The sequence below is a fragment of the Xiphophorus hellerii genome, chromosome 16, assembly GCF_003331165.1.
Source record: "Xiphophorus hellerii strain 12219 chromosome 16, Xiphophorus_hellerii-4.1, whole genome shotgun sequence".
NCBI classification, from domain to species: Eukaryota; Metazoa; Chordata; class Actinopteri; order Cyprinodontiformes; family Poeciliidae; genus Xiphophorus; species Xiphophorus hellerii.
Genome location: NC_045687.1, coordinates 6,077,504 through 6,091,251, shown reverse-complemented (window position 1 = coordinate 6,091,251; position 13,748 = coordinate 6,077,504). Strand labels below are relative to the sequence as shown.

Below are 13,748 nucleotides of genomic sequence, written 5' to 3'. Positions count from 1 at the left end.
TTTAACAGTTCATTAACAAGTTCTAGCAATAGATTCTGGCACAACCGGCCCTTTAAGAGCATTCATGATCTGGATTTGGCTGAAAATTAAACTGAGTTCAACACGCCTGATGTAAGGCAAGTCACTGTAAACTAGTAAACAGAGTTTCATGTCTTCAGTTCCCTGAATCCCCCGGATGATTCCTCTCTATCCAAAAGATACACAAAGGGACAAACTACAAAGTGAGAAGTTGGGGAGAATGACCTCGTAGCAAAAGTTCAGAGGAAAAAAAAGTGGAAGTGGGGGGATGGCGGTGAAAATCCTTGCCACTGTCCAGTTTTCTCTCTGTTTCTCTCTCTCTCTCTCTCTGGTCAGCTGGGCCTCTGAATGGCTGACAACTGCATACCAAACTTCCTTCTGGTTCTCAGTGCCTTCACGTCCCTGTTTCTGTCCTGCCAGGGCTAAATATATTTACCCAGATTGCAAATGTAGCACAAGTCCTGCAACCCGACTCCCCCTGCTGCCCCTATAGCCAGCTTCGACACTGTACGCGCTCCTCGGGGGGTTGTGGAGGTGGGCGTGTGCGCGTCCGCGTGCGACCCGAGGTTAAGAGTGCGCTCTCTTAGTTTCAAACACTTTTCTGGCAGTCTACTTTATCGCACGCCACCACACACACTCATGTACTTGTTAAATTGACATACAGACGTCTCTTTCTCACACACACACACTCGAATAGAGTGGACTCTGGCGTTGTCCCCTTGGTTTGCCGGGGTGCGGCAAGCGTGGCAAACGAGGCATGGAGCGGACTGAGAGGATTCCAAGGCCCGTAATGGTAAGAAGTAAAGCTTTACAAGTTTGGCCACATCTGACTGAAATGGAAGAAAATTTCAGATATATTTCCCTTGACCTTTGACAGATTAAGTGGATCTTTCTGTGCCATACTGGTTTGTATTTTTCTTTGCTACCCATGTTCTGACTGTACCAGGAGTTTCCATTTTGGGCCGTGTTACAGCTGCTCAAAAGGCGCTGTGTTTTTAATTAGACTTCCAGTCCCAGTGGCTGCGTCGGTGCACCAGTCTTCCCAGTACCATCACCATTTCACGGGGGGCTTCTACATGTTCCTCCACAGGCTCAGTTTCAGTCTATCTAGCTGTACAACCTCAATGTAAACTTGTAACTAACAGGATTTTTATACTTCTTGAAATTAGAAATGGCAGATATATGCATTTATGTTTACAATCTCATAATATGTTTTATGTTCCAAGCAATATATTTAAAAAGATTGAGCTCTTAAAGTGATCAGCTCAGACTTCCAGCTCTCTCTCTGACTGCCATAAACCCCAAAATAGTCACATCTGAGAAGCTGGTTCCCAGAAAGAGTCGCCATATTTGTTTGTTTGACAAAATCACTTAAAGATTCTCCACATTGTTTTGACCGAAGAGATCGGAGCAGAAATCGAGTAATTAAGTTGACCAGCAATAATATTATAACCAACTGCCTGATACTGACTGGGTTGCTACCACAGTGGCTGCTTTGACGTTGACCAAGAGGTTTTCTGGATGTAACTTCAATGGAAACACTTTTTTCGCATCACACAAGTTATGTGACCAACAACCGGATGTTACTACTGGTGGAAATGACAAAGAAGACGATAGGAAGTGGTAGGATGATGATGATGGTGCGGCATCACGAAGTTACTTACTTCGTGAATAAACTTAGTCACCTGTAGTTTTAATTGTGTTTCTTATTTAATAGAAACACTGCAATTGCAAAATTGTGTTTTTTCCACATTAGCAGAATAAGTTCTGTGCCTATTTGGAGTGGAAACATGGCTACTGGAGGTTGTTGGGGTTTTTTTTCAATTAAATTATTTTCTTTCAAGTGCAACTTGCTTGTTTATCACATCCATTAGATGCTTCATTTGAGTTGGATTTGGGGAATTTATTTGAGCGGTCCAGTTTAGGTCACGTTTGTCTTACTATGTTTGCAATAATTTACGATGTACAACCTAATCAGCAAATTTTAAATTGTATATTTGTACTTTGACTGATAACACATCGAATACTAATAACATTTTCAAATGCATCAAAAGTGAAGTAATACTCTTTTCTTTGGTTTGTGAATGCCTCAACACACAAAATACTGTCTTTTTCTGTCTGATTCAAAGCTGATATTACTATTAGGCTTTTTTTGTCTTTTGTGTTTTAAAAATTCAAAACAAAAGCACATCTTATGACGTCATTGCTCTACTCGTTTATTATTTATCGTTCGCTTTATCTCCCAGGCTCAAAGAAACCTTGCATTGTCCTAAGCAGCTCGAGTTGCTCCCGTGTTTCATCCTGATCCAATGTGTTTTCCTCATATTCAACACACACAAAGCAAAGGTCCAGCTGACATAAAAGCAAAATGCCGTCTGCTTCGATCGGGCAGCCTGGGCTCCCACATGTCAGAACGCCACAAACGCTGATGCATTGTGTTTTCTGACACCTTTCTATCAGAACCGAATTTATCTGCCATTTCAGCTGCTGTAGCTGTTAGGTTTTTGGATTGGTTTGTCCACAGATTGGTTGTTTTCCCTCAATTCCTGCTTTCATTTTTGTTTTTTCTTTCTGAACCTTAAAGTCAGTGAGCATCCCTCAAGTTAGACATTTTTGCTTTATACAAAATGGTTTAGGGAGGGAGGGATATCCATTAGCTAATATATCAACCACTGCTATGTAGCAAAATGGAATATTGGTTGTCTTTTGACTAATGTGCTAGAAACTAACATCACTTGAAGTTCAAAAGTGAAAAAAATTGACATCAATATTGGCAGTTTTGTGAAAAAATTATTTTTTATCTTTAGGATTTTTTTCCTTTTTCTACCTATTTTTGTCATACTTAATGGTTTCGTACTATTAATAGTTTCAGACATTTTTCCAGACCTGAGTGAATACAAAATGCAGTTTTGCTAAATTAAAAAAACTTTCCAAAACTAACTGTTTTACATTTGAAAATGTAATTTTCTCTAAAACGGTGCCACTCTTGATGGTAGCAAGTGGCATCAAGCATTGATAGCTACTCTAAATGAAACTTTTACTTTGTATTTCAGTCAATCTGAAGTCAAGAGTTTGACTAGACCATCCAAAAATATTTTGATTTGCTTTTTTTTGAGACATTCAGAGTGGACTTTGGATTGTGAATTTAAGCTTAAGATCAGATTGGTGTTTGGGTTAGTTGAATCATTAACACTGATTTTAGCTGTGAATATTGAGACCTGGATTGATTTATAGTTTGTTCGGGATTTTTGTGACGACCTGGATCAGTTATTGATGTTGTCTTGGAGTTATTTTGGTTGTCCACGTTTTCATATTCCCTTTATTTGTGGATCATGACTCCCGCTGAGGTTCTCTGGAGTCTCAAAGCCTTAGAAATGAATGAATGAAGTCAATGAATTTGTGTTTCACCAGCTCTTGAATCAGTTTGTTTCTTTTTAGGCAGGCGGACAGCGGTTTCACTAAGTTAAAACAAACTTTTTGTTGTTAACCACAGAAATAGAAATCTACAAGGGGTAAATGCTTTTTCACTGCACGGTAAATGTGGTTGAAAAATGGTAAGAGTTGAATGCGTATACAGCTCTGGAAAAAATTAAGAGTCCACTGCACTGAACCCCATTGAAAAGCTCATTGTTTTTCTGCCAAATATTGATTTCTGAACACTTCCTTAGTGTTGTTGTTTCTAAATGAATCTGGACTTGTTTTCTTTGTATTATTTGAGATCCGAGAGCGCTGCATCTTTTTCGTTATTTTGACCATTTCTCATTTTCTGAAAATATATACAAAATTATTGCTTGAAATTTTGGAGACATGCTGTCAGTAGTTCATAGAACAAAAGAACAATGTTCATTTTATTCAAACATATACATATAAAAAGTAAAATCAGAGAAACTGATCATTTTAAGTGGTCTCTTAATTTTTTCCAGAGCTTTAAATTTTTTGGACTGGCTAAAGCATAAAAAGTATGCCTTGTGTTTTTAAATGGAAGTCTTGTAATTCAGAAACTGTGCTTCTGAATTAATATCTAAAATCAAACATGATCCAATCAGGCTTGCATTTGGTATCTTTTACAGATGTAATCCCTTTTAAAATTATTAACTGACTGAGTTAGACTTGTATCAGACACTCTTTAGTGAAGGCGGGAGTATTTCGGTTCAGTTGAGTCCATTTGTGACTCATGTTTCTGGTCATTTCCACACAGTCCACCCAGTTTCCAGGATGCGACAGAGAAGTCAAGAAAGGCCAGTTACAACCATCAGTTTAGAGATTATGTCCTCTTGGACTCATTTGTTTTCTCTTAATCTGCCTTTCTCCACCTCAAACGGAGCTAATCTCATTCTCTTTATGAATTTATTGCATGCAGAGCTCAGTATTGGTGTTACAGTTTCCCTTCCTTGGCAGGAGACATTGTCTTCCTCAGAGATAAACCAGAAAGGATATTTAATGTTCTCACTTTTCCTCTTTCTTTATTCATTATCACATCATCCAGTGTGATAAGTGTGAAGATATTTTTATCTGTTTAATTATCAGGGTACGGGGTTCGCTGTACGTGTTAGCTCTCCGATGGTAATCACTTCTTAGTCATCCACTGTGGATTCTTGGAACACCTGCTGCGATGTTCCTGTTTCTTCGTGGCAGTAACAGATTAAAATCTTTAAACTCTGCGCTGTTTTCTGGCATCATTACAGAACATTACAGTTAAGATTAGTTACTGTGTTTTTTTAAGCTAATAAAACAAAGGAATGAATGATTACTAAACTATCACACCATTAATGCCAAGTCAATATTTGTGAAGTCTTGTAGAAACAAATCTGCTTCTTCGTTTTTGCTGCTGCTTTTCAGGTCTCGCCATTTTTCATAGTTGCTCATCTTTTCCCATCGTAGCCGCTCTCCTTTTCCCACTACCCCGTCGATTCTGCTGCTCTCTTTTCCCAACTGCATTGATTTAGTGTTTTTTTGTTTTTGTTTTTGTTTTTTCAGCAATGAAACATGTTTGGCAGCTTGGTGACTCAACAAATGAGAAAAGTTTGCAGCAGATAATTCAATATTCCCAGGAAAACACCAAAGTTATGAGAAATGTCACGGACAAATTATGGCATCTTGTAAATCAGATGATTTCAGACTTCTGTTTGTTTGAAGCTTTGTGTCCCAACAAGCTGCTCCGACACTTATTCAAATAACTGCAAATACAAAATATGTATGTATAAAAGTTGGGTTCAGTGTTTAGGATTTTCTTCCACAAGTTCCTTATAATAGTTTGTTGCAATTTTTTATTCATCCTTTGCTAGTTTTGTTATAGTGCCATGTTTTAGGATATTACCTAAATATTTTCATATCATATTCTTTCATGATTATACCTTACCTTTCGTAAAGTTCACCAGTCTCTCTTGCAACAAAACATTGACAAATGAACAAATAGTCCTCTGGCTTTTTTTGAGCTGAGTGGCCTTTCATCACGTCATTACTTGTTTCACTTTAGATAACGGAAAACTCTAACCAGCTTCAGCCAGGATCTTCACAGGATGTTTTTTTTCTTTTTTTTTGCATTTCATACATACTTTTTCCACCAAGCATGTTGTGAGAGTCAGAACTTGCTTCCCTCTTGAATGGTATGATGGCTAGGCATTGCAATACTCTTTACACAACTACATATTTTCTCATCCTGATATGTTAGGGTATTTTCGTGTTAGACTGGGAACCAAAATTGCAAGATTTGTTACATGTTCAGCAGGTTCAGTTTCTTTTCACACTGCAGTGTGTTAAACAAACTAAACTCTTTGAAAAACCTTTTACCCCGTTTGTTGCGCTGCAACAAGAACCACTGAAGGAAACTACATGAAAACCTCTGAAGAAGACATGAGTGCAACTTCCTTCTTCACAAAATGTAAACATAAATGGAAAAGTATGCATTTTTTTGTAGGATTTCTATTTTATCCTGAGCCATTTCTCACTGCATTAAACTCTTGCTTGTTTTGGTTATATTTATCCAGAATGCTTTTTGAGCAGTCTCCACAGTCCATTTGCATTCACAATTTGAACCACACCAGAGTTCACTTCAACCAAACTGACCAGAGTTTGTGTTTTTGGTCCGATTGCGCATTCACAACTCCCCAAACAAACCAAACTTTCCAGGCAAACAAATTGGAGTTCAACTAAAGTGGACTAAATGGGGTTGGTGTGAATGCACCTTTGAATGGTCACTTTTTTTTTAGTATTCACGCAAGGAATCAGAGCGTCTGAGGTGTTGCCTTAAAATACCTCCCCACTGAATTAGACGATGATGGTAGCATCATCTGGGCTTTCCCAAATGCCTTAAGACATACATGTACAACCCTTAGTTAAATAAACAACTTTAAAATTACCTAAATAATTTAGGTAATCCTAACTGGCTGATTTATTATGTAAGAAGTGAAAAGTTTTTCTTTCTAATTTTAACAAAAAATGCCTGCTTGTCTATTTCTACAGCGCCACAGTAAAATCTATGAGAAGTATTTGTGGGCATTTAGTGATGCAGTTCAAAACTTACACATCCTTTCAGTGGTATTGTCATTATGCCTCTGGTTTCACTAACTAACCAGTGTACTGCTTATGAATGTATGCTGCTATAATGTTTTTCCAAAGCTGAAACATCTGGAACATTTTGGCTTTCTATTCACCTTTTTTTATTTATTTACAATCGATTCCTACATGTAGGCGCTCACTTCTCATCGCTCGTGTAGCCCTGACTCGCCCTGGTTACTATGACACTGCTGAGGTCTCTGCCGTGGCCCAGCCAATAGAAAGGTAGCTCTGCCATCAGGTGGCCTGTTTCTATTTTGAACAGGAGCTGTCTGTGAAGTGAAGCAAGCAGCTAAATTAGAGACACAACCTAATGACATCGGGAAAGGAGGAGTGGGTGATGAGGGGGGTTGGAAATGAAGAGTGTTCTCTCTCCTTTTTGATTTTGTGTGATGTTAATAAAATAAACAGATGACTCAGACACTCATCCACATGTAAAAAGTCGTAGCTTATTGCTCTCCCTCCCTATTGCCTTCGCTGCATCACCGACTTGTTGTGGCAGGCCGGTTAGACGATGCTCTTGCCTCTTTTTTCCTCCAAAGTGTTCCAGTGGGAACCTCATCAGGTATTTCTTAGTCACTGCCTCGTGTTTGGATTCACCTGAACGCCTCATACGATGACTCAGACCCGCTAAGTGGGGGTACTGCTGTTATTGTCCTCATTAGATGCTGTTTGGAACTCACAGTGCCACCGCCGCACCACTTTGACCATTTCGATAAATGGAACAGGAAGTGGCGAGCAGCCGTCCAGCGCCCTGGTAACAGGGAGTGCCCACTCTCATTGTGCTGTTGCCAAGTCACAGAGCGCCTCAGTGAAACAGGTGGCAGAGTGAGAATCAACATTAGTGTTTGTCATTTCACTTCAAATCCTGCAGATACACATGGACAGCCGTCAGAAGCAAAGACAAGGTTAATCACACATAAAAAGATGTGCAAACATTGACTCATAGCAAAGATGTTGCACCCATAACTGTTATTTTTCCAGACATTTGACTCCAGCCAAATATCTGTACTGTTTTCTAGCTATTATATATTTGGAAAAACATAATTCTCTTTAAGTCTGCTTTAAAAAGTAGCACAAAAACATCCTGTTATTTCTAAAATATTCAATTTACGAACATTAAAGGTGCAGAATTTCACTTTTATATATACAAAAAAAGGTTTTATGCATATTCGTTAAAACTGTTACCATATTATAGCAGATAATCTGTGACTATTTGTGACTTATAGGCTTGTCGGGATAACAGATTTTTTTGCACAATTAATTGTCTCAGAAGTTATTGCAATAAAAGATAATATTGTTGTTTTGAGACCATTTTCAAGTAATATAATAGTAATGGCATAACAATGCAAGAACATATTCTCGAAGATCAATGAACTTTAAATTCTAACAATTATTTAACACTGGAAGACATTTTCAATATCCAAAATAAGAACAACAGAAATAACAAATAAAATTAATTATGAAGTCTCTGTAAACAAAACTGTTCTTCAACAAAAGGGCAAGTTGAGACAAATGCACCAGACCAAAAGGTTTTGTCATCTCAGAAAGAGAGCGATAAAAGAAAAAAATCAAGAAATTGTCCAAATGGAAATGAACTCAATCTAATTTATCATGCAATTAATAGATTTGTTGCTTATTGTGTATCAGTTGGAGGAGACTAAGAGTGAGTTTTCAGCAAAAAAGGCTCAGAGTGAGTTTGGTACAAACCCAATTCTCACTGTTGAGTACGATGGAGGACTAGTGAGGCTGTGGGCTTGTAACTTTATTGTTAAAAACAAAAACTCCTTGAAACATCAGGAGTTTTTAAATGAAAATGACGGCTTCTGCCAGTAAACTACTGGACAATGATCCGAAACATATGAGCATAGAAATCAAGTTTCTTCTGTAGCTATCATGGACTTAGTGACGTAAAAACACACTTGATTATAAACAACTCTTCTGTCAGCATTGCAGTCCAAACAGAAAAGATTGCTTCTGTCTGGAAAACACTTTTTTTTATTATTCTATTATTTTTATAGTTGTTACACAAATAATAGGTAAGTATCTTCCTGCTTTTCCACTGCCACTCTTGGGGAAATATAAGATATCAAACTTGTTTACTTGATTTTACTGTAAATTTAGTGTTTATCAGCTGATGCTACTTTCAAATAATAATAATAATAATAATAATAATAATAATAATACAAAGAATGAAAACTGTATAATGCAAAAGTAAAAAAATATATATATTTTTAAATACCTTGTTACAGTTATTTGGCAGCAATCGCCTATATGAGTATGTCTTTAATGGCTTGCCATACTTGTTTTAGAGCTGAGTCAGCATTGATGAACACACATTTTAAGGGCGTCTACCACTTTCCGTAGTCTGACTGGATTTAAGGGCCACTCAATGACATTGTCACTCCTTCATTATCTCTGTTTTGTTCTTTCGGTCTTTGTTAAGCTGGAGGACAGATCGTCACTCTAGTCTGAGTTACGAGCAACTCAGTTAAATTCAATTAAATCTTTTCCAAAGAATTTCTGTGTAGTTGGCTGTCGTCATGTTAACATCCTTTTATGTCTTTTCCACTTTTGTTCTTTGCTGTTAGATTTAATTAGAGTTTGAGTTTCTTTTTATGAGAGTTATGATTTCTGTTTTGTTTTATCCTTTGAATATATTTTTCCTGTACTTATTGTTGTTATCTTGCTTTCGTTCATTGAATTATGCTGCACTTTAGTCAACATCTGTTGGTCCTGTGTGCTATACAAATAACCTGACATAGACTAGAAGTATCTGTCAGTCTTGCAACAAATCTGAAGAAGCCTCTGACATGCTAACAGCTCAATTTTGAGGCAGCAGAGATGATATTTCACAGTCACGTGTCCTAAATTTACATTATCAGTTGTTGGCAAGCACTGCTAACCAACCTCAACTGCTTTTGCTGCTTCTCTTTAAATATGATCATGATTAAATATCATACAGAAACAAATATATATATATATATTTTTTTTTTTTGCCGATCTCGTTTACACTTACAAATAAATGCGATTTGTATGTATTCTATAGTGAGAACTGCAAACGACCTGAAAGTGTCCCGCATGCGCAGTAGAAATAAATAACGTCACACATAAATAACGTCACACATAGGTGCTCAGAGTTTTGCCAGCCGCCATAAATTGCGGAAGTAAACATTGGATGCTAACCGTGGAGTGTTTCTTATGCATTTTGAAGTTGCTGTCCGACCGGAGCCAGAGCCAGCACAGTAATACTTAATCCTCATTATTGTTCGCCATGATTGTTGTTTTTCTTCCCGCTTGCGCGTGTCAGGACGCAGAATAGTGACGTTTATCGAGTGTCAATGACGCTCCGGACCTGACCGTTAGGATTCATGCCACATTTGAAAAGGTCGGATACGCATCGGATGTCCAACTGGTTTGGGTCGCATTCGAAAAAAATATCCGACCTGTGTTGTTCACGCTCTCGTAAAAAGATCAGGTTCAGGTCTCACTAAGGCAAAAAAATAAATAAATAAAATCGGAATCGAGCCACTTCAGGCAGCAGTGTAAGTGTGAACTCTTCCTTACATAACAGATTTCCATAATAAGTTCCACTATTCTAGAATTTATGTATTTTTTCTGCAGAGTTCAGGTTAAAGAAAGGCATTTTATTCTAATCATGACCTGAGAATTTTGTTTCTCTTGATATGAAAATATCCATGGTGTATTTCTACCCATATGCACGTCCTGATCACATTCTGAAGTCTGCAAAAATCATATTTTTACTTCAATCATGTAAGATTTTCATTTTCAAGACAAATGTTATTTTGTAATATTTTCATATAACATAAAACAGATTGGATTTGTTCTGAATCAAACTCCAGAAGTATATCTGACGACAGCCGATTGCTGGACCTGACGGGTGTGATGTGTGACTAGATATGAGCAGGATTTTTATTCTTTTTAATCAACATTGCATATGGCGTATGTCATCCATGTGCATTCTCAGAACTATTTTAAAAAGCCTACACCTAGTGAGTCACTTCTTCTGCCTGGTACATTCAGCTGTCCCGCATTCTTGTCACTACCTCCTACAAAGCGGCAAGCAGCCTGTCAGCTAAAAAAAAAATACACAAAAAGAAAAAATAAAAGTGGGACGGTTATATAAATTGAACACTCAAACTCTTCAAAAGCTGAGGAGTGTGTTGGGGCCAGGCAGCTTTTTATCCTGTCATGCTTGTCTGTATCAGGGTCAGCAGGGGAGAGTCAAGTTACAGCGCATGAGTGGTAGATGTGATGGAAACTTTAGCCACTTCATGAGAATTTTATATCCTAGCTGATATCATAAAGAGTCCCCAGTCCATGTATTGTCCGTACTTGAGGCACCCACACATTGCGGCATTTGGAGGAAGGTCTGAGACCTTGTGTACTCTGTCACTCACTTGTTATGCATCATTTCCACCTCTGATTGATTAGAGTCAGCTTACAAGCAATATGAACATACATCAACATGTGTTGCTGTATGTTCGCCTGAGGCCGGCTTTACTGCTCAGGACAAGAAGGTTTTCAGTGCTTTCTGAATTTAATGGCACTTTTTATATAGAACCTTGAAATCTTTTAAAGCAACATCAACGTTTCACACTAAACTTGTTTGAAAAATGAAATATTTCGTTAAGGTTTAATTTATTGGAGGAAAAAATTTGGAATATTTTAATATCATAGCAACTGTTTTCATATCATAGTAATAATAGTAATTGTTTTCAGAAAATCACAATTAGAAGTACCCAGTGGTGGGTACAACTCTGCTAATCCGCTAGCTAGTTTTTTTCATTTAGCGCGTTTGCTAATTCTGATTAGCTTTCCCTATATTAATTTTTCTAATTCTAAAGCGCTAAAATTTACATGGCTGTTTTGTAAACTTTTAGTTTAACATAGTTTGACATCTGTGTTGAAGTTAACCATTAAAAATTTTTCAAATAGCGGTTTATATTTATGCTCTTATTTTGAAGTGGTTGAAGACTGTTTATGTCACTTCCTCTCCTTGTGTTCTCTCTCTTAACTTTTCTTTAAACCATAAATAAACAGGGATACATAAAACATAAACAGTAGAGAGCAAGATGTAAATTACAGAGCATATAAATATCTTTTAAGGGCAGATACAATTTGAATTAAAATTAGCGCTCTAGCATTAGCTTCAGCTAAACATAGTGTTGGTGTAGTGCTTTAACAAATTCATCTCTTGCTCTTGTTGAACAACAGGAACAAGATATAAGTTATATCTTGATGTTGTTAATAAATATTTTTTACCCTACTCAATGAATATTTTTAATTTAAAGGGTGGGTTTATCATTTTTGGATGTGAGATTATGCTAATGTAATGAAAGGATGTTAACCAGGAGCACCATTACATGTTGAAGCAACGAGTTCAAAGCGCATCACAAGAGAAAATAGAAGGGAAAGAAGCATACATGTTATTTTAGTCTGGTTTTTCTTGCTAACAAGGTGTGAGTCCCAGCTATTGTCTTCTTGTTAAATATGTTTTTCTCACCTATTTTTTAATTAACTGTGAATTTCAGGGCTCTGCAGACTCCTACACCAGCCGGCCGTCGGACTCAGACGTGTCCCTGGAGGAGGATCCCGAGGCTCTGAGGAAAGAGGCCGACAGACAGGCTCTTGCCACGCTTGAGAAAGCAAAGGTCAGTCACCAGTGGGATGATGTTTTGGCCCTGGTTAACCTGTGTGCCTTGAAATCTGGACAACTCCCAGCATGCTAGTGTCTAATACCTGCTTCTAATGTTGTTATTCCAGACCAAACCAGTGGCATTTGCTGTGCGCACCAACGTTGGTTACAACCCAGGGCCTAACGATGATGTTCCTGTGCAGGGCATGGCCATTTCCTTCGAAGCCAAAGACTTCCTGCATATTAAAGAGGTTTGGACGTCGCCTACAGTCTCTATTCACTAGAGAACACACAAAGACTGTGGTCTTTGTACCCGAGTCCTCAACTGTAATCTAAAGGTAAAACCGTGGTGTCAGAGCAGCCTGGATGACACACAGAAAGGCTTCAGGCTCCTCTGCCACAAAAGAAACTTGCAGTGATGGTGGGTGGAAAGCCAATGAGGTTTTCTGCTTGCTGCATCGCGCTGCACAGCCACGCTCCATTGAAACCATGGCAGGCCATGTGTGGGTGTTGGTAGCAACACAGCCTGCATTGCAGTAAGAAATAGGTCCAGAGCAAAAAAATAAAAAAATACACAAAATTCTCATATTTCATGTTTATATGGTGCACAGTGCTGCTTATAAGTCTCAAGTTACCAATGAGTCATATTTTCTTCATATTTTCCACCCAGGGAACCAAACCTTCAAACTTTAAAGTGGTCTTAATGAATAACTCTTCATGCTTTCTGAAGAGCTTTTGAAGTTTTCTTTACAAAAGTTGCTTTTTCACATTTATTAAGCCACTTAACTCTGACCTAATAATCATCTAGGCAGTAAAAAGGACTCCTAAATTTAGCATTTCGTCCATACTTAACACTTCATAAAATATTTTTTCTTTTCATTTATTCATTTAAATAAACAAAACCTCCACAATTTTACAAAGATAATTTAGTATTTGAGCACCTATATGGTTGTTCTTAATCATATAATAACTGAGATTTCTCATATTTTTTATTTAATCACATGCTTCACAAAAGGGAAAGTAAAAAGATTGGATTTCAGATGCTCTAAAAGGCAACTAAAGTTCACAGAACAACTTTGGAACGTTGTCAGAAACCTTGAAGATCATATTAAATGACAGCAAAATAAAGCGAAAACAAAGTCGCCCTTGATCAGCTGTTTTTACTGCTGTATGTGCTGAAAAAGACAAGTATTTTGTTGTTGACTTGTCAACCAGAAATTACTTGCTGCATTCTTTTTGTTTGTGCAGGAGGCTCCACTTCTGTTTTTCAAGGTGTATAGTTGTATAATTGCTCATCTGTTTGCAGCCATCTTTACGTTGGAGTAGGCCTGTCGCAATAAGCAATAAATCGCATGATGAATTAAAACAAGCTCAATCATTTTAATTTGCATAATTTATCGATTTTGTCTTTTTTTTCTCTTTTTTACCAAAAAGTGGACGATAAAAAACTTCAATCTGGTGCTTTTTTGAAGGACAATTTTGTTTACACAAACGTCATAATTCATTTTAATTGTTG

At 37.5% G+C, this 13,748-nt stretch overlaps 1 protein-coding gene across 5 annotated transcripts in view; it reads left to right on the top strand.

The window, feature by feature from the left end:
* The window catches only part of cacnb1 (calcium channel, voltage-dependent, beta 1 subunit), a 42,920-nt gene that overhangs the window by 10,650 nt on the left and 18,522 nt on the right, over positions 1 to 13,748 (top strand). For 4 of the 5 annotated variants that reach the window (XM_032587116.1, XM_032587115.1, XM_032587118.1 and 1 more), the window contains exons 3-4: positions 12,129 to 12,248; positions 12,361 to 12,483. In XM_032587116.1, the coding sequence (XP_032443007.1) occupies positions 12,129 to 12,248; positions 12,361 to 12,483 (243 nt within the window). Of the gene's footprint in view, positions 1 to 541; positions 812 to 12,128; positions 12,249 to 12,360; positions 12,484 to 13,748 lie in introns of those variants that run through there. The other variant, XM_032587119.1, reaches the window with a different exon arrangement.